This window comes from Liolophura sinensis, chromosome 1 (assembly GCF_032854445.1).
Source record: "Liolophura sinensis isolate JHLJ2023 chromosome 1, CUHK_Ljap_v2, whole genome shotgun sequence".
NCBI classification, from domain to species: domain Eukaryota; kingdom Metazoa; phylum Mollusca; class Polyplacophora; order Chitonida; family Chitonidae; genus Liolophura; species Liolophura sinensis.
Genome location: NC_088295.1, coordinates 52452951 through 52476264, shown reverse-complemented (window position 1 = coordinate 52476264; position 23314 = coordinate 52452951). Strand labels below are relative to the sequence as shown.

Below are 23314 nucleotides of genomic sequence, written 5' to 3'. Positions count from 1 at the left end.
CAGACGCTACACCCATTTAATGCGCGCGTGAAGATGCGGTAAATGTGGCTTACCGTCGATCTGACACATCAGAAGAAGTTCGATCCCCGTAACTCTCCCAAAACTTCGTGTTGGTCGATACAGAGAACTACATTCCGCAAATCCTTTCAAACAACAAAAAGGTTAACCAAACGTAGGACAGCTCCCAACAGGGTCTCTCTGCAGTTTCGTAATGGGACATATCAGGGGCCTCACAGCGCATTTAATTCCGTTGTTGCTGCCAAATTATCCATCACATATACATATGGCTCATATCCAAGGCTTGTGCTCAACAGTTAGCCTATGTCCTTCGATCGTTGGGTGTATACTATGTACATGTAGTTTTGTCTACATATAAATCTTCACAAATCCACATCCTGCCCACGATCCGGCATTTAGACCTATTAACCTGGTGGGAAATATATAATTTATTTGATTGGTGTTTTACGCCGTACTCAAGAATATTTCACTTATACGACGGCGATCAGCATTATCGCGGGACGAAACCGGGCAGAGCCCGGGAAAAACCCACGACCATTTGCAGGTTGCTGGAAGACCTTCCGGAGAGGAAGCCAGCATGAGCTGGACTTGAACTCACAGCGGCCGCTCCTGGGTCAATACGCTGCGCTAACCAACTGAGCCACGGAGCCCCCCCCCCCCCCCCCCCCAGTAATATATCGTGTTTCTACTGTGGGACTATATTTACGAACAATAGGATATATCGCAACTCGTTAAATCTGAGTTTTATTAGACATGCATTCAAAACACCCGGCTGGGCCAGGCAGCATTCTACTTTTTGTTTACTTTTATACTATGATATTTGTTGTATGGCACAGCATATATTAGACAGCTCCAGGCCTTATTTTTTTTTTTTTTGGAGACCTGAGTTGTAAAAGATATAAAATATAAAGGTTTTCATAGAATACCTACCATATTTTGAAAATGCCGCCTTCACCGCGCCTTAGTCTGATTCGTCCTGGAGCCGCAAGTTTGACCTTTAGCGCGCTCGTGAGGATTTGGTCACTTGTGTGATGTAATAAAACCGTGGCCATAATTCATCGATTTAATTCAAATTAATGTGTTTCCTGAATTTATTCCCCTCTTTGTTAGTGCTGGCTAATAGTTGTTGAAGTAGTATCTTTATGTCTGGATTATTGGAATAAACTTGTTTATCATTAATACAGGATAAACAGTATTATCACATAGGAGGAATTTTTGGAGGTGTATGGGGCTTAGGTGATGTATCGAGCTCTGTGGTGATTGTGTAACTGGGGATGTTAGAGTTACCCCCCTTGTTCTAGAGAACTCATTGTGCAGTGCGGTGTCGTACAGGTTATGATTTTAATTCCCTCCCATGCCACCCACTGACAAAGCAGATCCTAAGGTTATTATTATTCTAAATAGCTTCCATTCAGTCTTACTGTGCCACATAGGTCTACTTACTAGCCTTATGCAGATTTCCGATTATCTGCACTTCTTCGCGGGCACAAATTTGCCACCGTTTTATTGGCACTTTGATAATGTTGGTGACATTGGGAAGTAAACTGTTGCATAGGGTCAATTCCACGTGACGGACGGTTCTGCACTCAGACTGTTTTTTTTTTATTCATTCAGTTATCAAATAAACAGTTAAAAACTTTAAGGACAATGCCATTCTCAGTAAGAAATGTCCATCCTAAAGAATATATCAAGACAGCCAAAGTTATTACGAGACATAAACCAGTCATTATAGAGGCTCATTTGCATAGTGTGACGGTTGCTGTACAGACAAAAATCACAAATGACGATGACATTGACGTCTTCACTGATCCGTGTGATTTGTTGTAAGCCTGAAGCTTAAGTTTTGGAGTTGAATATTTGTTGAGTGAATATTGTTTATGCATCAACACAGTCCTTGAGATATAGATATAGTATTACCCCTGTGGAATCAAAATCATCGGTGCGAGAGTGCTGTACAGGTCTTGGGAGGGGGGCTACATGTTTGAAACTGTGCCATCTAAATTTATATTAAAAGCAAAAGACAACAACTAGACAGCACTTGAAAGTGTCTGTACAAGTCGGGAGTGAATGTATGCTGTACCATAAAATTTGCACCTGAGTGTTTTCTCACAATTACAGTGTTCCCATACAGCCATTCCTTTCTTGGTCTTAACACAACCATGTCAAGAAAAAATGGGGTCAGCTGGAGGCAAATTTTTTTATTACTGGCTAATGAACGGCATCTAAAAGTAATTAACATTTAAAGAAAGTCCATTTGCATTTGTGTTTCAAAATTCATCAGGTACTTTAACAGAAAAGACCTCGAAAAGATCTCTAGGCATAAATATACTTTCATTTTTTTATTTTTTATTTTTATTTTTAAATTTTTATGAAAAGAGTTAAAGGCGCTCAAACATTTGAATTCTAAGGTTGGCTTTAGGGACCATACTATTTGAGGTTAGAAACTCTGACGTCACAGGAAGTTTATCCTAGGCCTACACTAATCACGACACTGAATGTTGGAATAACTCTTTTTACCTATGATTACTGAAGATTACTGAAATAATGTCCCAAAAATTCCTTTCTTCTGGTGAATAGCAGGAAAAACTGAGGATGTGACATCCGAATTCCTAGATACTGTCAGTTTGGCTCATAAAGGCCACCGTAGTATTCAAATATTTGAATGCCTTTCGACACTCTTAAAAAAAATTTGAAAAAAGAAATGAAAGTATTTTTAGGCATAGTTTTCATTTGTCTGTATGACGAACCTTACTCCATATTTAAACTTTCTTTACTTTAAAGAAACGTGAAGGCGGCTAGTCAATATTTCAATATCACTTCATAACTAACTATTCAGTACACTTAAACTGGGTCAAACCGAGAAATTCAGTGTACATGTAAATCAACATGCCTTTCCACAATCAGGTGCCCCTGGTTGCAAAACTCCGTGGCTCTCGCCAGATTTCAAAGAAATCTGTATATAGGTTACCTTACTTCACTCTTCTATGTCGCTGTCAGATTTGGTTATATCATGGAGTTGCATATAGATTATGATTATATGGAGTCGTCTGTTTTTATCATAGACCGGTATCTTTAAACCTGATCGATTACACATTACTACGTGTTTTCTTTTCTTTACTCTCTTGTTTACATTTAAATTTCTGACTAATGAATGATAGTTTCCCTTTGTTGACACCATCAAGGCCTAGATCACTTAATAAAGTCTACATATGAAAAGCAAATAGTTAATGTCTTTTTGAATGTAGAACTAGGACAATCACTGCGGTGTGGTACTGATTAACTATTCATACTGTACTGAAGATCTAGTCATGAAACATTCAGATTGCATACTTCATGTATTCTAAATTGTCAGTTGTAACAACAAATACTTTAAGGTGCTGTTAATACTTACAGTAAAGTCTAATTTGTTTCTCATGCCATGAGTGCTCTGTGACAGATTAGATGATAATTGAAGGTGTTAAAGCAGAAATCGAGGATTTAGATTTTTAAAATCTGTACATTTACATTGGTAAATTCACTATTGGAATAGGCAAAAGTTTCCTTTAATGACATGATCGAGGCCTAAATCAGTACAATCTTTGCACTTGTACTTTAAACACTTATCTTTCATCTTTTAGTATGCAATTTATATGACAGGATACAAGTTTGAAAATCAGCATAAGTGAACAAGCTACATGGGATTGACCATATGATTTGTATTTTGAATGCTTTCTTGAGCCAAGTATTGTTGCTGTGTGCAATATAGATATCAGATATCCACTTACCTGGTACTCGTCACAGCTTGTGAGGTGGTGGATCCGTGCGGGCGAACTGACATATAAAACGTTGCATCGCCTTAATTGTGAAAGCCGTGGACGTGCAACTGAAACTTTATTGTGTATCATTTATGTATTTCACAAGAGATATGGGCTACCTTTACATTTCTCAAGGGACAAACATTTGGGGTATCATCTACGTATTTCACTAGAAATATGGGCGAGCATTTGAAATTCCCACTTTACGTGGGGTTAACTAAATGAACTGAATGGAATAGAGGCTGATTCGCATGCATGGGACCGTTGGCGTTGGGTTGGCGTTCAGTGCGCTCATTAGGATCTCGTCAGCCGTTTGATGTAACTTTCAGCAAAATACCTGTGGCCATAATCCATCCATTCAATTCAAATTAATGTGTTTCTTGAATTTAGTCGTCGCTTCGTTAATGCGGGCTATAGTTGTTGAAGTATTTTTTTAGGTCCGGATTATTGGAATAAATAAATATAGTTCCACCATGCATGTACCAGAAGAACAAAAAAGTTTAGGCATATCCATTACTGATAAATGTTTGCTGCACACGAGACAGAAAGCATGTATAAGCCGACGTTCGGCCGTGTGATGCGAGTTTCCTTCACATAAAACGACGAAGACGTACAGAAACAGCACTCCTTGTTCTTGAGGAAGATGTTATCTAGATTAAAGTATAAATGCGTCGATTAATATACTATCCAAAAAAAGAAACGCATAACCCGGTTTTTTGCGGAGGTGATGCAGTCTTTTCAATTATGCATAACTAAATAAGAATTGCTATTCTGCAAATATTTTTTTACACAGATTAAGGAAGGGTCCATATCTAGACAACAAGGCCATCAACTTGAGGTAAGACACTCACAATGAGTCTCCCACTTGAGTGGAATGTCAGTATCTGTTGTGACCACCACGGGCACGAATAACAGTTCTGACACGCCTTGTCATGGACTGGATGAGACACTGGATAGAGGCCTGGGAATGTTCTGCCACTCCTCCTGCAAACATGCAACTTGCTCTTGAAGCGTTTGGGGTTGAGGTTGACGTTGGCGTAGACGTCGATCAAGTTCATCCCACAGATGCTCAATTGGGTTAAGATCCGGGGAACGGGACGGCCAGGGTAGCACATTTACATTGTTTTCGGCGAGGAAGTCCCTTGTGACACGTGCCGTGTGCGGTCTGGTGTTGTCCTGCTGGAACAACTCCCGCTGAATGTCAATGACAGGTAAGAGGTGTGGCTGCAGGATGGTGTCTCGGTAGCGTACGGCCGTAAGATTTCCCTGAACGTGGACAAGATTTGTACGACCAGTATACGATATTGCTGCCCACATCATCACACTCCCTCCACCAAATCTGTCCACTTGGCGTACGCAGTTAGGGGCATAACGTTCGTGGGCACGTCTGTAAACCCGGTTTCTACCATCACGTCTCTGCAATAGGAATCTGGACTCATCACTGAACCAAATGCGTCGCCAGTTGCGTAGATTCCATGCAGTCACGTTGTTACACCATCGGAGGCGATTGGTGCGATGGTGAGGACGCAGCACGATCCCAACATAGGGCCTCCTGGCTCTCAGTCCATGTTCCCTCAGCCTGTTCCGCACTGTCTGACCTGATATCCTCCTCAGTCCCAGTATGCTGGCTGCTGTGCTTTCAGCTGTAGCACAACGGTCACGCAAATGGAGGACCCTTATGCAGCGATCTTGGGCTGCTGTAGTGACACGTGGTCGACCTGAACGCCGACGGTCATTTGTTGTCCCAGTATTGTTGTAGCGGGCAGCAAGCCGTGAAATCGTGCTCTGGCTGACGTGTAGACGCCTAGAAATGGACGATTGGGACTCTCCAGCTTGAAGTCTTCCAATGGCAATATTTCTTGTGACAGTGTCAAGACGTGGCATGTTGAATCAGCTTGAAAACACCACTTGAAAGACGCCGATTTCCGGCCCGAAGTTGCAGTTTTATAGTCACACACTGCATGCTTTCCATGCGTAAGTTCGGCGTGTAAGACTGCAGGTGATGCAGTGTGGTGCTGTATTTTTTACTTCTTCCAAAAACGGCCTCCAAACTCAACATTTTCAACCAAGAAATGTTTTGAGGAATAAAATGTGTGCTAACTGTGACTATTAACAATATTAAAACACATTTTGCTCATGAAATGAAGACAAAATGTATTTATTTCATTTTAAAATAAAACAAAACACCTATGCGTTTCTTTTTTTGGATAGTATAATAAAGATAAGGTACAAACTGGCGTTAATCGATATTTCAGGTATGACTACCCGGGGCAGGTTTTCATCCATACGATTTTTATCCACACGATTTGCATGAATATGATCGAGCTTCATATCATATTTCGTTGAAAGAATGCCTACATTCAAACTTAAGTTACGTGTCAACATCTGTGGAGATAGCACATTGTACATCGTACACATCGTACAAATCGTCACACTGTACGCCTATACGCTATATTTACTATTCAACTACCAGTGCGCTGCAGTAAATACCCCATGGTCAACATTAAGAAAACATCTATGATAAAAATGGGGCGTAGGCCTATATGGCCAAGCGTTTGCCACATAGTGTGTGCTGACATTAGTATTATGTTGTTGTTGCACTGCTTCACGCACCACACGTGTCACTTCCGTTTTAGAAATTAGTTCATTAATCGATTATATTATAACTGATTTATGTGGGTGTGGGTCTTTTATGTTTATGCAAAAAGGATCTAGAAGCAACTGAATTCCAGTCAAAATCCGTTGGTCTTTTCCTTTAAATGTGACAAACCCGAGCCTCGTCTCACATGTTACACGACTGCGACTGTGACGTAAAGCGAGATTAGTTTTTGAGGCGTGAAACTACGAGAAGTGGTAACTTGCTTATCAACGCATGCTGTATTTTCAAGAATGTAAAAAAGTATGATATCAGCATTTGAGAGTCGGGGAAAACTCCATAGATCTTACCGGACAGTAAATGAAGTTTATATTTTTCAGCTTAAGAGCGAGTTCTCTGAAAATGTACACCGGTACTGTATTTAATTACGGCCAGGATTTTACATATACCTCCCAGTATATCCAAAAATACATAACGCTTATCCTCAGCTTTCCAAATAAGTTTACAAAATTAAAATCTACCTTAAAGCTAGCTGGGACTGTAACTAGCTTATGCCGCTTTAACTCCGAAACATTAACCATTTTGATTTTGTGGTAACACCTAACCACAGTTTACTCCCAAAACACATCTTTTAAACGAAGCTTGACATTAAGGAAGGTCTATTGGTGTTTGTGAGTGAATTGTAAATTAACATTCCATGCACTCCCGTGTGGCTGTGGTAAAGCAAGTAATTTTTTTTTCTGTAATCACAGTAGGCCTACACAACTGCACACTAATCTGGGCACTGTAGGCCACTATATGCAGCGTCTGAGCCCATTACATCGTTAACTTATCTGGAGTTCATTATAGGCTGTTCGCTGCAGCTTAAAATTTAGTGCAATGGGGAACCTCCTATTTCCTGAACTATCTCGTAGAGTGAAGGTCATCAAGGACACTTTCGTGGCGAATTTGCTGTTTATCAGTATGTTCAGTTTGGCGAAAAAATAGATCTCCATCGACAGTCCAAACGGAATAAATTCTACCTTACTTTTTCATTTGTAGAAGGTTTTTGAACAACTGGTTTCTCCACTGATTTTGTTCAAATCCTCAATGATAGATAGATACTGGAGGTATTATAGGCAGGTGTGTCCGTGTCTGTCGAGATCTGATAATTTCTATTCTCTTCCTATATAGGACAAAAAGCTTTCAATAACCTGCTGTTCCTTCGGTCCTAAAAAGTGAGGAGAAATGTCATCCTTTGTCATTTTAAGTTTCTGCTAATATGCACACATCACCAGATGATTTGGGCGCCAATCCATACACTGTCCCGGCATCACATAAACCTCCACGGCCAGTTCAAACCCATGCAGTTGTAGGTATACAATTACGCCTGAGGTAATGCTTGACCTTGACCTTGTCTCTCTCACTGGCGTTTAGCTGTTTACTCTCAGCATTTTGGGCTTTCGTCAGGGATTTCTGCGTCTGAATTATCTTGTATCTCTTCGATAAGCCATCAAGGGCAGTTTTTATGTCTATCGAAATAGAATTTATTTGGGTTTTTGACGTGATTTCATCATTTCTGTGGCCCGATGAATCAAAGCATTCGCAAATTGCGCCCGCTAAGCTGGCTACACATAGTGAAGAGATGTCACCATGGTAAATGCGCTTGGCATACAGGTTTGATAGTTTTCTAAATGGGTCCGTTTTTGCTGCACCAATAAGGCTATGGCCTCGCAAAGTAAGGGTAGCTAGATTTTCCTCGAGAGCTGGTCTTACGTCTGGAGAGCATGGCATCTCCAAGCCAATTCACTCTTTAAACAATGGTATAGGGTAACGCTCCACGTTTTAGTTTCGTTTTTAGTTCGTCATTTCTGAAAATTGATTGGATCACTCAATTATACATCTATATTATATGACCAACGTAATCCTGCTAAAGCATTATATATACGCTTCCTTCGTTAACACATATTCATGACCGCCGTTCACTCTGTTCATCATGCAAACACTGACCGGTGTCTGAACCTGTTTGAAGTGATTAGTACGACCTTGACAGAACTAACGAGAGCCTCCTGAGGCGAGCTCGAGCAGCTTGGAGGATTAAACCAGAGCAGTGGCAACAGTGTGATTGTTGGCAAATTGTCAACAAGTAGAGGGTGGAATCCGGTCTCTTCTCAATTTACACAACTGTCTCGAGAGAATGAAACACTTTTTGACGAAAAACTCAAAACACCTAGGTATAAATATCAAGTATATTTGTCATCGTAAAAAGTAATAACAACTGTCAGTCAAGGTTACCTCATCCAACAAAACCCGCCCACTCATCCGCTAATCCCACCCCTCAAAAATCTTACTCCGCCCCTTCTCCACACAAAATATATAACATAAAAGGATATGTGAGATTTGTACAACAATGCATGAAAAATGGTAACATTTAATACATTATTACTTGTAAAGCTAGAGTGTAAATGGAACATGTACACATTGCAAAAATCTCATACATTTTCACGTGAATGTATATCAAACCATGCAGTGAATGTATATCAAACCATGCAGTGAATGTATACCAAACCCTGCAGTGAATGTATATCAAACCATGCAGTGAATGTATATCAAACCATGCAGGGAATGTATATAAAACCATGCAAAATAGAGTACACATATACATGAGATATTTGTATATACAACTACATGGGCATAAATAGAATATAAAGTTGGTAAACTGCTGACAACCTGTAAGAACATCCTAAGGGATTAAGAATTGTCAACATTCTTGTAAATAGAATCCTGCTAAATATACTGCTAGCGAACTTAAAACGAATATGCGAGCTTAAAGTCCAGTAAAAAACGGTCCACAGTTTCCTGAAGAAAAAAATAAAAACAGATCCGCATTCTCTTGAATTCATCGTTATCTGTACACAATAAGATTGTCAGCAGTATACTGAAGGAGTAACATAACAACAGTTGTTTATACTTTCACTGAAAATAGCATGTTTGCCTTCTCTCAGTGGTTCTTCTCACTGTACAGACTATGCTCACTATACATGCACAGCGTGCAAGTTATGGAAGTCAACTAGCCAATTTGGACGTAATTTTCCAAACTGATGTTTATATGAGTAAACTTGTGTGTAACAAAAACGTGCCACTCTATAATATTTTGGATATTTACAGGACAGGGAATGAGGTTTTCCTCACCCCACATTTTGTCCAGCAGTACAGCATGAGACAGTAGAGCAGTAGTAACAAATATCCCACTTTTTTCAGTGTTAATGTCCTTGTTTTGCTATTGTTAAATAGCATTATTAAGCTTGGTAGTAATTATCATTACAGCTGCTCAGTATATTTACAATGTCTACCTAAACACCTCTAATCACATACATTTTGTGTGCAATATATGCAACAACTTTATTATCATTCACATAAACTGTTGACTCAGTTTTCCAATTAGATGGTCCAATTACCCCAGTAGGCTTTCATCCCACCTGGAATTATGTATTCTTTGTCAAATGCTGTGAATTGTATTTAATATTTTCATGTACATATTAAAAAAATCCAACAAAGCACGTTTGGTCACATCATACAAAAGACCTAAAATACTCACAGATCCACAGTCATATATTCCTACTGCAATGTGTCACATTGTTTATCTTGTGAAGAACAACTGGACATGACAATAGATTGCCCACTTGATAATAGCTATGCTGAAGTATTAACATTTTGGAAAGGGGGGACTTGTGATAACATTGTGTCATTGTAAAAACCAAATAAAGTATGATGTTCAACCCCAAACACTCACTCACTAAAAACCAAATGTCATGCATTTGCATGCAAGTTACAATCACGTGGATCTTGCAAAAAAGAAAACAAGAAACGTGTATGCAAGAAATGATGTCATAACTTCTGAAATAATAAATATAAGGGCTCTTTCAGTGAGAATCACAGCAAAGTCACATTGCAGATTTATCCTGCAACTAAAAAGAAAATGGAAAACCAAATGCGAATGTTTGTATTAAACTGGTTATGGCTGGTTTTAGTTTGTGTAGCAACCAATGAAATACATTCATTTGGGTTGTGGGTTGCTTCAATTCCATTAATTAGTCTGCAAGGCGTCCATGGTAACAATGCTAACCCAGTCTACACACACAAAGTTATTTGTTGGTGTCAATAATGTGGAAAGAAATAGTTCTAAAAAAAATTAAATTGCTAAGCTATTCATGTGAAATAGTTATCACATCAATTTGTCATACATCACATCAATTAGTCAAACAGATTTCCTTGGTCTAGGAGTTCTGGATTTGCATCGGAGCTGTTGTCTTGTAGTACATGAATGCCCTTTTCAGTTGCTCAAAGCATACAAACATGCCAATGTTCCAAGAACCAAGTCGAACAAAAGAAGGCATGAACCTGGAAAGGAAACCAAACACATTAAAAGCACTCCTCATTCAAGTTCAGCTCTATTTTAATATTGTGATATCTCAAGATAACCAGAAATGTTTGTCCTTTTTCCACACTTGTTGTCCTATCATAATAACAAAATTATCACCATGCACTCTCTAATTCAGGCATTTTTTGAAATTATCAAATCACAATGAGTTATGTATAAGCGAAATAACCGTTTCAAACTTTACATATCGCAGTGTGCCGAAAATTTCTCCACGCTCAAAAGAAGACACACCTATATTTTTTTTCCATCGATTTAGACAGTTTGTGCCATGCTAAACATTAGATATACCTACTGACAAGGTCTACGCAATCAGCTGGAGCTGTCAACTAGCAGCAGTAAGAGTGTAACTTGAAATGTCCGGTTGAAAAAATAAAGGGGAATAACTCGAGGTACACGCACATTATCAAACACATCTGTCACAAGTGAAAAAATTGACTCTGAATTAATAGGTGATGAAAAGTATAAATTACCCTTTGTAAAAAGCAAAGAAACCTCCCTCTCTGAACATCTTGATGGCACAGTTAATAGCCCCGGTGTATTGGTCTGGCCTGGAGTTCATGTATCGCGTCTTCACAACATCAACGGGAGAGGCTACCACAGTTGTGCAGAATCCGGCCCCAAATGCAGATACAAAGTGACACGGCATGTTATCGGACATCAGCTGATGGGATAAAATCTGTTGCTTTATCAAGTCGTAAGAAACTAATTCCGAGGCATTGACTACTGCATTTCTGGTCACATTTGGTAATGTACCTAAAACAGAAAAGACAAAGTATTATTAAGTTTTGAACTGCGTGAATGTGTAGGTCTACAGTTATGTATTTTTCCTTTCATGTAATTTATTTTTCCCTGTTTCAGCATTTGGTATCAAGTTTTGAACTGGATTCCATCAGGCCGATTAACAGGGAAACTTCTAAGGCTGTACCTACGTGGGAAGGTCTGCCAGCAACCTGCGGATGGTTGTGGGTTCCCCACGGGCTCTGCCCGGTTTCCACCCACCATAATGCTGGCCGCTGTCGTATAAGTGAAATATTCTTGAGTACGGCGTTTTAACACAATCAAATAAATAAACAAAATAAATAACTAAGACTGTAAATAACAATCAAATATATCGATGAAACTTCAACGACGATACCTTTCCACAGCCCTCTCATGCCCTCTTGTGCTGCGATGGTTCTGTATGCGTGCATGCTGCCGTTGTAGCGCCGTCCTGTTTTAGCGGTCTGCGCCTGCATGCGCACCTTGACAACGTCTGTAGGTTGGGCACAGAAAACGGCCATTCCCCCAGTGGTGATGCCAGCTAAGATTCTTATGCCCACACTCTGACTGTTCTGATCTAAACTCACAACACACACGATATAGTTAGAGCAAATTTAATGAATATTATATTAAAGCAAATGTAAACAAGACAGGATAGAAATCAAGTCAGAAAAAATAATCTAGCACTATAACAAATAGCCATAATTTGGTGTAATAAGCAAAAAAACAACAGGAAAAAATGATTGTACATGAAGGTTTGTAACATTTTTTCAAAAGAAATACAATTTTACACACACACATGCATGTATATAAATATATATATACACACACACACACAAACAGTAAAATATTGCAAATGTAAACACCATTGTACCAAAGAAAAGTCTGCAAATTAAGAGAACATTGCACTCTGAAGGTTGAATACAATAAATTGTTTGAGTGAAAGGTGGAAAAAATGTGAAGTGACGAGTGGGATATGGTATCCACCTTTGATAGAAAAATATTCATGGTAGTCAACCTTTATTGTTCAATATTTTATTTATTATTCATATTTTAAAAAAGTCATGATTTTGTGCATCAGAGAAAGTTCAGTACTGCTTTTTTTCTAGCCTATACTGGTTACACGGACTTGTATACAGCTTGACATAACACATGATGTGATGTATGATGTCGTCCCACTGTTGTCTGATGTAGGATGTAATACAAGGACTTGTATACAGCGTGACATAGCACATGGTGTGATGTATGATGTCCCACTGTTGTCTAATGTAGGATGTAATACACGGACTTTTATACAGCGTGACATAGCACATGGTGTGATATATGATGTCCCACTGTTGTCTGATGTAGGATGTAATACACAGACTTGTATACAGCGTGACATAACACATGATGTGATGTATGATGTCGTCCCACTGTTGTGTGATGTAGGATGTAATAGACGGACTTGTATACAGCGTGACATAACACATGATGTGATGTATGATGTCGTCCCACTGTTGTCTGATGTAGGATGTAATACACAGACTTGTATACAGCGTGACATAACACATGATGTGATGTATGACGTCGTCCCACTGTTGTGTGATGTAGGATGTAATACACGGACTTGTATACAGCGTGACATAACACATGATGTGATGTATGATGTCGTCCCACTGTTGTGTGATGTAGGATGTAATACACGGACTTGTATACATCATGACATAACACATGATGTGATGTATGATGTCGTCCCACTGTTGTGTGATGTAGGATGTAATACACGGACTTGTATACAGCGTGACATAACACATGATGTGATGTATGATGTCGTCCCACTGTTGTGTGATGTAGGATGTAATGCACAGACTTGTATACCGCGTGACATAACACATGTTGTGATGTATGATGTCATACCACTGTTGTCTGATGTAGGATGTAATACACAGACTTGTATACAGCGTGACACATGGTGTGATGTATGATGTCGTCCTACTGTTGTGTGATGTAGGATGTAATACACGGACTTGTATACAGCGTGACATAACACATGATGTGATGTATGATGTCGTCCCACTGTTGTGTGATGTAGGATTTAATAAACAGACTTGCATACAGCGTGACATAACACATGATGTGATGTATGATGTCGTTCCACTGTTGTGTGATGTAGGATGTAATACACGGACTTGTATACAGCGTGACATAACACATGATGTGATGTATGATGTCGTTCCACTGTTGTCTGATGTAGGATGTAATACACGGACTTGTATACAGCGTGACATAACACATGATGTGATGTATGATGTCGTCCCACTGTTGTGTGATGTAGGATGTAATACACGGACTTGTATACATCGTGACATAGTACATGTTGTGATGTATGATGTCCCACTGTTGTGTGATGTAGGATTTAATAAACAGACTTGCATACAGCGTTACATAACACATGATGTGATGTATGATGTCGTTCCACTGTTGTGTGATGTAGGATGTAATACACGGACTTGTATACAGCGTGACATAACACATGATGTGATGTATGATGTCGTCCCACTGTTGTGTGATGTAGGATGTAATATACGGACTTGTATACAGCGTGACATAGTACATGGTGTGATGTATGATGTCCCACTGTTGTCTGATGTAGGATGTAATACACAGACTTGTATACAGCGTGACATAACACATGATGTGATGTATGATGTCATCCCACTGTTGTCTGATGTAGGATGTAATACACAGACTTGTATACAGCGTGACATAACACATGATGTGATGTATGATGTCGTCCCACTGTTGTGTGATGTAGGATGTAATACACAGACTTGTATACAGCGTGACATAGCACATGTTGTGATGTATGATGTCCCACTGTTGTGTAATGTAGGATGTAATACACAGACTTGTATACCGCGTGACGTAGCACATGATGTGATGTATGATGTCGTCCCACTGTTGTGTGATGTAGGATGTAATACACGGACTTGTATACAGCGTGACATAACACATGATGTCATGTATGATGTCGTCCCACTGTTGTGTGATGTAGGATGTAATACACAGACTTGTATACAGCGTGACATAACACATGATGTGATGTATGATGTCGTCCCACTGTTGTCTGATGTAGGATGTAATACACAGACTTGTATACAGTGTGACATAACACATGATGTGATGTATGATGTCGTCCCACTGTTGTCTGATGTAAGATGTAATACACAGACTTGTATACAATGTGACATAACACATGATGTGATGTATGATGTCGTCCCACTGTTGTGTGATGTAGGATGTAATACACAGACTTGTATACAGCGTGACATAACACATGATGTGATGTATGATGTCGTCCCACTGTTGTTTGATGTAAGATGTAATACACAGACTTGTATACAGCATGAAATAGCACATGATGTGATGTATGATGTCATCCCACTGTTTACTAAACGACATACATGTTTAATTATAACATCAAGCATCCGACTGAGCTCAGATTGAAATGTAATAAAACAAGATGTTCCTGTTTTTGACGCAATTGTGCCATAGGGTGTGACATATCAGAAGGTAATAACAAAAGTGATATCTAACTGAAATATCAATTTTTTTATGGGAGGAAACCCTGACGTTTCACCTGTGTATGAGTAATAAAAAAATATTCCTCTCCTACCTATTATTGTATATCATTCAATGCCATACTCAACACTAATACACAGGTACAAAGTGATCTGACACTGCGTTTTGCTTGTGGAGACAACATGAGGTATGGCCATAGATCTACATGCAGGCTAGCATTTCATTCACATGTAGACCTACCTTTTCCTAGAGCCTTCTGATAAGAAGACTTTACCGAGTCGTACAGTCCGATTCTGATGGAAGCAAAAGCCATTTGGCGCTGAAGTCCTGGCACAAGACCATTGTACAAGCTGCGCACACCCTCCTCTCTTGCTATAGTTCGGATAGTTCCGAAAATTCCTCGATACTTGAATGCCTCGACCGAAGCTTTCTGACCAGCCTTACGGCGGGAGATCTTTGTTGATCCTTCACCTTGAAGCTGAAAACACAAACAGTTCGCTTTTTGAGTGGAGTGAAATATTTTTGAGTGGAATGAAATATTTTTGAGTGGAATATGGTCATAAATATTTAACAGTTCACAGGGAATGATTTTTTTTTCATTGACTGATTTACTGACTTTACTAATTTAATAACAATGCATATACACTGTACCTATTTAGATTTTCTTGAAATTCCAATGATTTACAATGGTTCTTTCTATGACTAACTTTGATTTATTTATTTATTTATTTGATTGGTGTTTTATGCCGTACTCAAGAATAATTCACTTATACGACGGCAGCCAGCATTTTGATGGGAAGATACTGGGCAGAGCCCAGGGGAAACCCACGACCATCCGCAGGTTGCTGACAGATCTTCCCACTTACGACTAACTTTGAAGCTTGATCACTGACTGAGTACCCAGGATTATTACCTGCAATCTGACTTTGGCCATGTCAAGAGGGAATGTCATACAGTCAGCTATAGAAGCCGCTAAGCCCGCGCTGATGAACTTCACCCCGAGGGTGGGCTCTACATTACTGGGCGCGAATCCAACCATCCTCACAGCTGATGTATTGAACGACGTGAAAAATTCTGCTAGATGTACATGTAGCGAAGCTGATGAGTGTTGCCTGAAAGCAATGGTTCAAGGTAACCGTACAAAGGATTACATTAACTATCTACTGGTAACAAGCATTAAATTGCAAAAATATTTGGTGAGGGTAACTTCTGTTCGTAAAACTTATTAACTACTGGTATACAAAAAATTACTAAGTCGGTTGAAATTCCCATCATTTAAGACTAATTATAACTGTTAATTAACCATCTCTCACATGTAGGAAACAAGACTATTTATTGGTATGCAGAATTCACAAGAGAAAGTGATTACAGACTTACCTGTCTGATGTCAATTTCCTTTTTTTTAAAAATTGTATTTATCCTGCCAGTCGTGGCAAACGGGTGTTGTTATAAAAACTGATAATGGAAATCTTGATTATAATTGGTGTCAGATCCTCTCGTCTGCCGTATGAGGGTGAGATTCGTATTGCTGAGGTACTGGTTGTTTCCCCTGATCACGCTGTTCATTATCTTCCTTTTTACACTCTGAAAAGAGCAAAATATTTAACAGAAGGCCCACTATTAGATTTCTACAAATACACTGTTGTAATAACATTATCCTTAAATGGCTATTAAAAGTTATATAGTGTCTTGGGAAAATTTATTTATTTATTTATTTGATTGGTGTTTTACATCGTACTCAAGAACATTTCAATTATACGACGGCAGCCAGCATTATGGTGGGTGGAAACCGGGCAGAGCCCGGGGGAAACCCATGACCATCCACAGGTTGCTGACAGATCTACCCACGTATGGCCGGAGAAGAAGCCAGCATGAGCTGGACTTGAACTCACAGCGACAGCATTGGTGAGAGACTCCTGGGTCATTCCACTGCGCTAGCGCGCTAACCAACTGAGCCACGGAAGCCCCGTCTTGGGAAAATGCCCATCTTTTCTTGGCAAACATACCTTATAACAATTTGCAGAAATTGAATACAACAAGCCATATTCCAATATATGTGTTTCATATGCACTCAAAATTATTAGCGATCTACTAAAACTATGGTTTTTCTTACTAAAATGAAAAGCAAATTCTTAACTTAAGAGACATCCTGCTAACAGTCTATACCAACCTGCCTATTTGTTAAACTGAATGGCCCATGTTAAAGGCTGGAAAGTCAAAAATTTGACTGACACACAGACAGAGCAACTTATCAAGCTCCTTGTTCAATCTAAACATGACGTTTGGGGATAGTGATGGCAGTACAGGTAAAAAAAAAGCAGAAATCAGTAGCCCTATAGCCCGCAGGCAGGCAAACAGTTACAGATAGGTGCTATACAGTCATATAATGGCTAATATCACAAAATGACATGTCTTAAGTTAATTGTATTGTACTTAATGAGAATGGAACAAATCCACAGAATAGCAACAGAGGATCCCTGAGGTACATAAAAGTCTTGTTATATAAATGTCATGAGTAAGTAAGTACAATACTTTTGTATGACAGTAGTATGCTGAATAGCATAGATCTACTAGTAATAAACTCTGATGTACTACTGGAATGGATCTAGTCTTCACAGTGTTTCTTTATAAAAACTTTAGTCAGGATAAGGCCAGCCAACCTGTGATGTTAGGCTGACAAAGCTTTATGTACACATGTTAAAGGCTAGACTAGTATAGGCCTAAGGCTAGGCCTATAATTGTGCTTGTTAAAATGAGAAAACCAACCCACATCAGGAACAAGTTACTATAAACACTGAGGACATTGCCTGATGAAATGTCAACATATCACATCACTGGGATTGCTCACAGTTTCAACATGGTTCAACACCACATCAACTGTAATCTCATTTACAATCTTGTACTGTTAGCCTCAGCGACAGTAAAAATCTGTCACGACATACCCAGCAATAATATGCAAACATATTCTGTGCAGCAATTTATATATTTGTGTTATACATAGTTCAAACACAAACGCATGGCTCTTGCAAAGAATTTTACACCCCAATACACTACATGTATTGTTGAAATGTTTTATTTATGCAGTAATAATTTTGTTGTCGAAAACTGTATACTTGCAAAATCAATGATTCACCCAGATATGGCTAGGGAAAATAATTTGGAGAATGATACACTTCGGCAAGGCAATGATGTAATCGGTATAAAAACATGTACTGCATTCAAATTTATAGTTGTATAAGTAGAACTGACACTGAGAAAGAATTTAAAATTCCATCTGAAAGCAGCTAGGGCCTGTCTGTGGCCACACATTCTGATACATTATGATATTTGTATGTACACAAAGCGTATGTAGTGACAGCTGATGAAAATCAACAATAAAGTGAAAAGGCATCTTCCCACAACTAGTCGGTTTGCCACCCACAAGCTGTCATAAGGGCCATAACAACCACAACATGCACAGTGTTTGACCAGCAAATATGTCACCCAAAAAATTGTTTTGTTTCATAATAGTAGGAGAAACTTTCTGCCAGCTGCAGAAGCAGAGGCAGATATTGTGAGGGCTTTTTATCTCGTATAATAAGCAGGAATATTTCAGCCAGATTGATGACTACATGTGACAAAATGTAAAATATTTCACGATAGAAAACAAACATCAGGAAAAACTGATATTTTCCGGACTCCAGGGTTGCCTTTGAGAGAATTTTTTTACAAACTATACCTGTATCTACATGTATTTATTTGAGGGCCCTCAATGGTTCAAAGAAAAGTCAGGCTGCGTGTTCAAATCCAGTTTTTGCTGCCATTGTTTATCAGAAGATGTGTCAAGTACATGAACCTGGTTGACGACAGTTGTTGGTTTACGCTTATCACTCAAGTTTAATTCCTCCAGCCATAAACCTTAACCCTGTCATTTTTTATATGGAGTATATAACTTAATTTATACTCAAGCAGTTGTCACATTAGCTATATACAATGTACATGACCATGGTTTATAGTCATAAATTGTGCCTAAGGTAAACAGCTGCCCTTTCCCTGGTATTGTTGACTAACCTTCTAACTAAGGGACGTATGTACCCAGAGAGAAAAAGAAAGAGAGAGAGAGAGAGAGAGAGAGAAAAGCCCAAGGAACAAGAAATGGGGTGGGGTTGGCTCAATTGCGTGTTGTTGGCTCAATTGCGTGGGTGTGGTCGCTTGCCAGCGGCTTGGCAGGCTTATAGGTCTACTGATGTTGAGCACGTGTTCCTTCACGATTAAAAAAAAAGTAAAAAAAAGGAAAACAAACGTTTGTATAATTAATTTCCCTTCAATATCTCTGGTCTATGTTAACCACCAAAGAGGCGTGCAAGCATATATGGACAAGCCATATAGACGCATAACATCGTCGTAATATGACTGAAAAACTGTTAAGTACGATATTAAACCTAAAGCACTCACTCACTATAGATGCATAATATAACTTAATCATTACAATCTACATTGCACGTGTCTTCCCTTTCGTTGGCTTGTTTTTCTTTAAAGCTGTACCATATTCTGTATTCACAAGAGTCGCGCGATCAAGTATAAAATATTGTATAAGCCCACTTTGCAAGCAGGCCAAAATGCTGGTGGGTCGAAACACCATTTTGACATGCGAAGATCAGCTGATGGCCGTGCAAGAAATTGTAGCGATCAACGGAAAACAAACCACGCCAATCGAACAACACAAAATTGTGTCCAATTCACTGATAATTCTATCATTGCCTTACCTTCATTTGCCTTTAGAAGTTGATGTTTTTGGGGGCAGTAACCTTAAATCAAGAACAAGGTCGACGACAAAACACAGCAGTGAATTCTCCTCAAGCGGATTAATTATATGCTAGCTGGACATAGGTTTGCCGGCCTCGACCTGCTGGCCCCGAAGAATACTCCATGTCAGCTGACGGTCGGGCGGCTGACGAAATGGACGTATTTATGCTGACACACCCCCAGAAACATCCAATGGCACAGCGTGCAGTGGAGGTGTGTCAGCGTCACGCCATGTCATTGGATAAAACTGGAATAATCAGAGGTCAGCCATGTCAAGGCCGCTGACGTCACAAACTGGGTGGATCGAAGCCCGGGTCCAAAGGTTAACGGTTTCTTTAACACTTGTTTTCGTGAAACATACATGTACATCTCTTAATAGCTTTTTCTATACCGGTAATTATATTGTTGGCTGTATTCACCTGACCTAGATAACAATCCGTGTCTTCCTGTGGACTTTGGTCAGCACACGAATTCTTTTTCTTATTTAAACTTCTGTTATATTCCGGGTGTGCGGTGGCAAATGTTGATGTCGGTATGATGAGCTTACATGTACGTATAGAGTACTGTATGCTCCACCTACAGTTGGTATAAGCTATACTATATATACGTACGTACGTACCTGATTATAGTTTATACTATATATATATATATATATATATATATATATATATATATATATATATATATATATATATATAGAGTATAAACTATAATCAGGTCAAAACAAAATTTACTCTCAAAACATGAAATAATTGTGTTGGATTTGTATTTATCACTGTTGATTCAACTGGAATAACTGGAGAGTCAGCTACACCAACAGGTGCGAGGAGGCTACATTAGCCAACCGATGTACATGTACGTATATTGGGGCCTCCGTGGCTCGGTCGGTTAAAGCGCTTGCGCAGCGTAATGACCCAGGAGTCTCTCACCAATGCGGTCGCTGTGAGTTCAAGCCCAGCTCATGCTGGCTTCCTCTCCGGCCGTACGTGCGAAGGTCTGTCAGCAACCTGCGGATGGTCGTGGGTTTCCACCCACCATAATGCTGGCCGCCGTCGTATAAGTGAAATATTCTGGAGTACGGCGTAAAACACCAATCAAATAAATAAATAAATAAATAAATAAAATACATGTACGTATAGGCCTACATGATATTAATTCATGCACTAGATGGAATGGTCGATTCAGTTCAGTCATAAATCTCGCACAGCCTTAGACTATGTGCGATATGGGTAAAACATATTTTGTTTCGTTATTTAAATCGGACTTGAACTGAAATATCAGCACCAATTCCGCATTAAACATTCACCACACCACCCCCTCCCATTTCCTCTCACAAACACAGGAAAAGGAAATGAATTAGAATGGACCGCTTCGGCGGCCTAATGTATAATCATTGGCCAAAGTCTTGAGACCTGAAATTAACACATTGTACTTGTTGCTGCATCGCTTGGTGCTCAGCACTGAGAAATTAGAGTAAGGAAACGTACATGGCTGGTTGACCCGATGTAAATATAATCACGGTAACTGGGTGGGATGTCATTCAAATAAATATATCAATCAAATGTGTCGGGCCGAGTGAATAAGACTTTGAGTGGTCACATCGATCGATCACGTGACAGAGACAATCAGACTGAGACGACGGTAATATAGCAGAAAAACGGTCTATCCTTTTCAAATTGTGTTATTACCATTGTACACTCAAAAAATTAATCTGTTAATTTTAACAGAAAATGTCTGAGCGATGGTAGAATGCATTCTGTTATTATAACACAATATTCTGTCATATGCCTGTTAGTATAATTGAATCTTTATGTTGAATTAGTAGAATATGTGTGTCCTATTTAACAGAACATTCTGTTGGAATACAGAATATTCATATATTCTAACATCACCCAGACAATATCTGTTAAAATTAACAGATTAATTTTTTGAGTGTACTTATCTCTGATCAAGCCAACCTCAGAACAGGTTAGTTAATTTGCTGACATTCGGTTGACATCAATTCATGCTAGGAAAGTTTTAATGCAAGTGTTATCAGCAATAAATGTTGACGCTACCAAAATCATGCAAAAGATGTTTATCCTTTAGACATCCAAAGCCTACATCGGTAATTAGCATGCATCTGTTAATCAATTATTGTTTCATTGAAAGTTTCTTTTGTGGACACAGATAATTCATTGACAATTCACTATTAATCCGCCCTTGATTATATTTGTGATTCTGGGTTCAGTTTCAACTAAATAAATTTTAACATATATGGTTAAAAACATGTCAAGACAAGAAAGTAGAGAAAACCTACAGGAAACTCTCCTTTTCTGGGAAATTATTTGAATTATTAACATCGTAAGTAATATTTATACAGTTACAAACTGTACTGGGATGACGAAGACCGCATGCGGAGTGTGCCGTGGCACAATCTCATTTCACTGCCAAAAATATGGCGCATAACAATTTCTTTGCTTTAGTTCCATTTGTAATTACCGTATTAATTACACCGCAGACACTAACAGGTACAAATGGGTTAATTATGTGGAATTCCGTAGTGGCCACGCGTACTTTTGTCTTTTTACTGATTATTACTGATTACTGATTTGTTCTAAAAAATGCAAAAAAGCGAAATATCGAAAAGACGAGACAAAAAGTGCGAGGCAAAACTACGAAAGAACTAACAAAACTACGAAAGGACGAAACAAAAGTACGAAAGTGCGAAGTAAAACATTTTCTTCGCCCTTTCGTCCTTTTCTCTCGTCCTTTTGTTCGTTCGAGTTTTTCCTTCACAGGAGACATACAAAAGAGTGCAACCACGAAAGGACTAGGTCTCACCAGAACTCGCCGTTTGGTACGTTTGCTTTCCGCTTTTTAATCGCCGTGTCGATGTGTGTAACCAGGAGAAGACCTGATCGTAACGTACACTTCGTTATTTGGTTATTATTTTGGAAGGACTGGGTCTATCTAACAACACAGATCGGGTCAAAACGCATGCCATGCAGCCACAACGCCCACCAATAAAACCGCCGCTAAATATGTGAGCGTTTAACGGCACTGTGTTTAGTTCATAGAATCTTTAGGAAGCATTTTAACATTATAGGATATGTTCTAACGAGGAGGGTGAGCATTTTGGACCACTTCAGTGTAACCATGTACATGGTGTTTGAGTCAACCAAAGATAAACACGGTAGCCGAGCTGCTAACATAGAGCTGATCGTTTGAGATACTTGAATTCAAAGACAAAGAAAATTGCATTTAGTTCAATTCCTTTCCTCTATACAAAGTTGTATTTTATATATTTTATTTCTATAAAATGCAGTAAAATCATACCAATGCGGCGTACTCTGACGTTCGCAATTGTCAGTTGAGAAAGAAAGCTACCGGTTCATA

General features: G+C 39.1%; 1 protein-coding gene across 1 annotated transcript; it reads right to left on the bottom strand.

Moving 5' to 3' along the window:
* Positions 1-8649: 8649 nt before the first annotated feature.
* Positions 8650-20061, bottom strand: LOC135466809 (mitochondrial uncoupling protein 2-like). Its single transcript, XM_064744515.1, has 7 exons — positions 19897-20061; positions 16529-16735; positions 16065-16263; positions 15392-15629; positions 11964-12164; positions 11299-11581; positions 8650-10788 (listed from the first exon to the last, which is right to left on the bottom strand). The coding sequence occupies exons 3-7, from the start codon at positions 16188-16190 to the stop codon at positions 10665-10667; spliced, it is 972 nt and encodes a 323-aa protein (XP_064600585.1). The 5' UTR covers positions 16191-16263; positions 16529-16735; positions 19897-20061; the 3' UTR covers positions 8650-10664.
* Positions 20062-23314: the final 3253 nt, after the last annotated feature.

Bases quoted from the DNA above. Each gene is read 5' to 3' on its own strand.
- LOC135466809 (XM_064744515.1), bottom strand. From the start codon at position 16,190: ATGGTTGGATTCGCGCCCAGTAATGTAGAGCCCACCCTCGGGGTGAAG. The intron at 15,630-16,064 runs GTAATAATCCTG...TTGTGTTTTCAG, and splicing joins TGGCCAAAGTCAGATTGCAG to CTTCAAGGTGAAGGATCAAC. The intron at 12,165-15,391 runs GTAGGTCTACAT...TTGTGAGTTTAG, and splicing joins TCAGAAGGCTCTAGGAAAAG to ATCAGAACAGTCAGAGTGTG.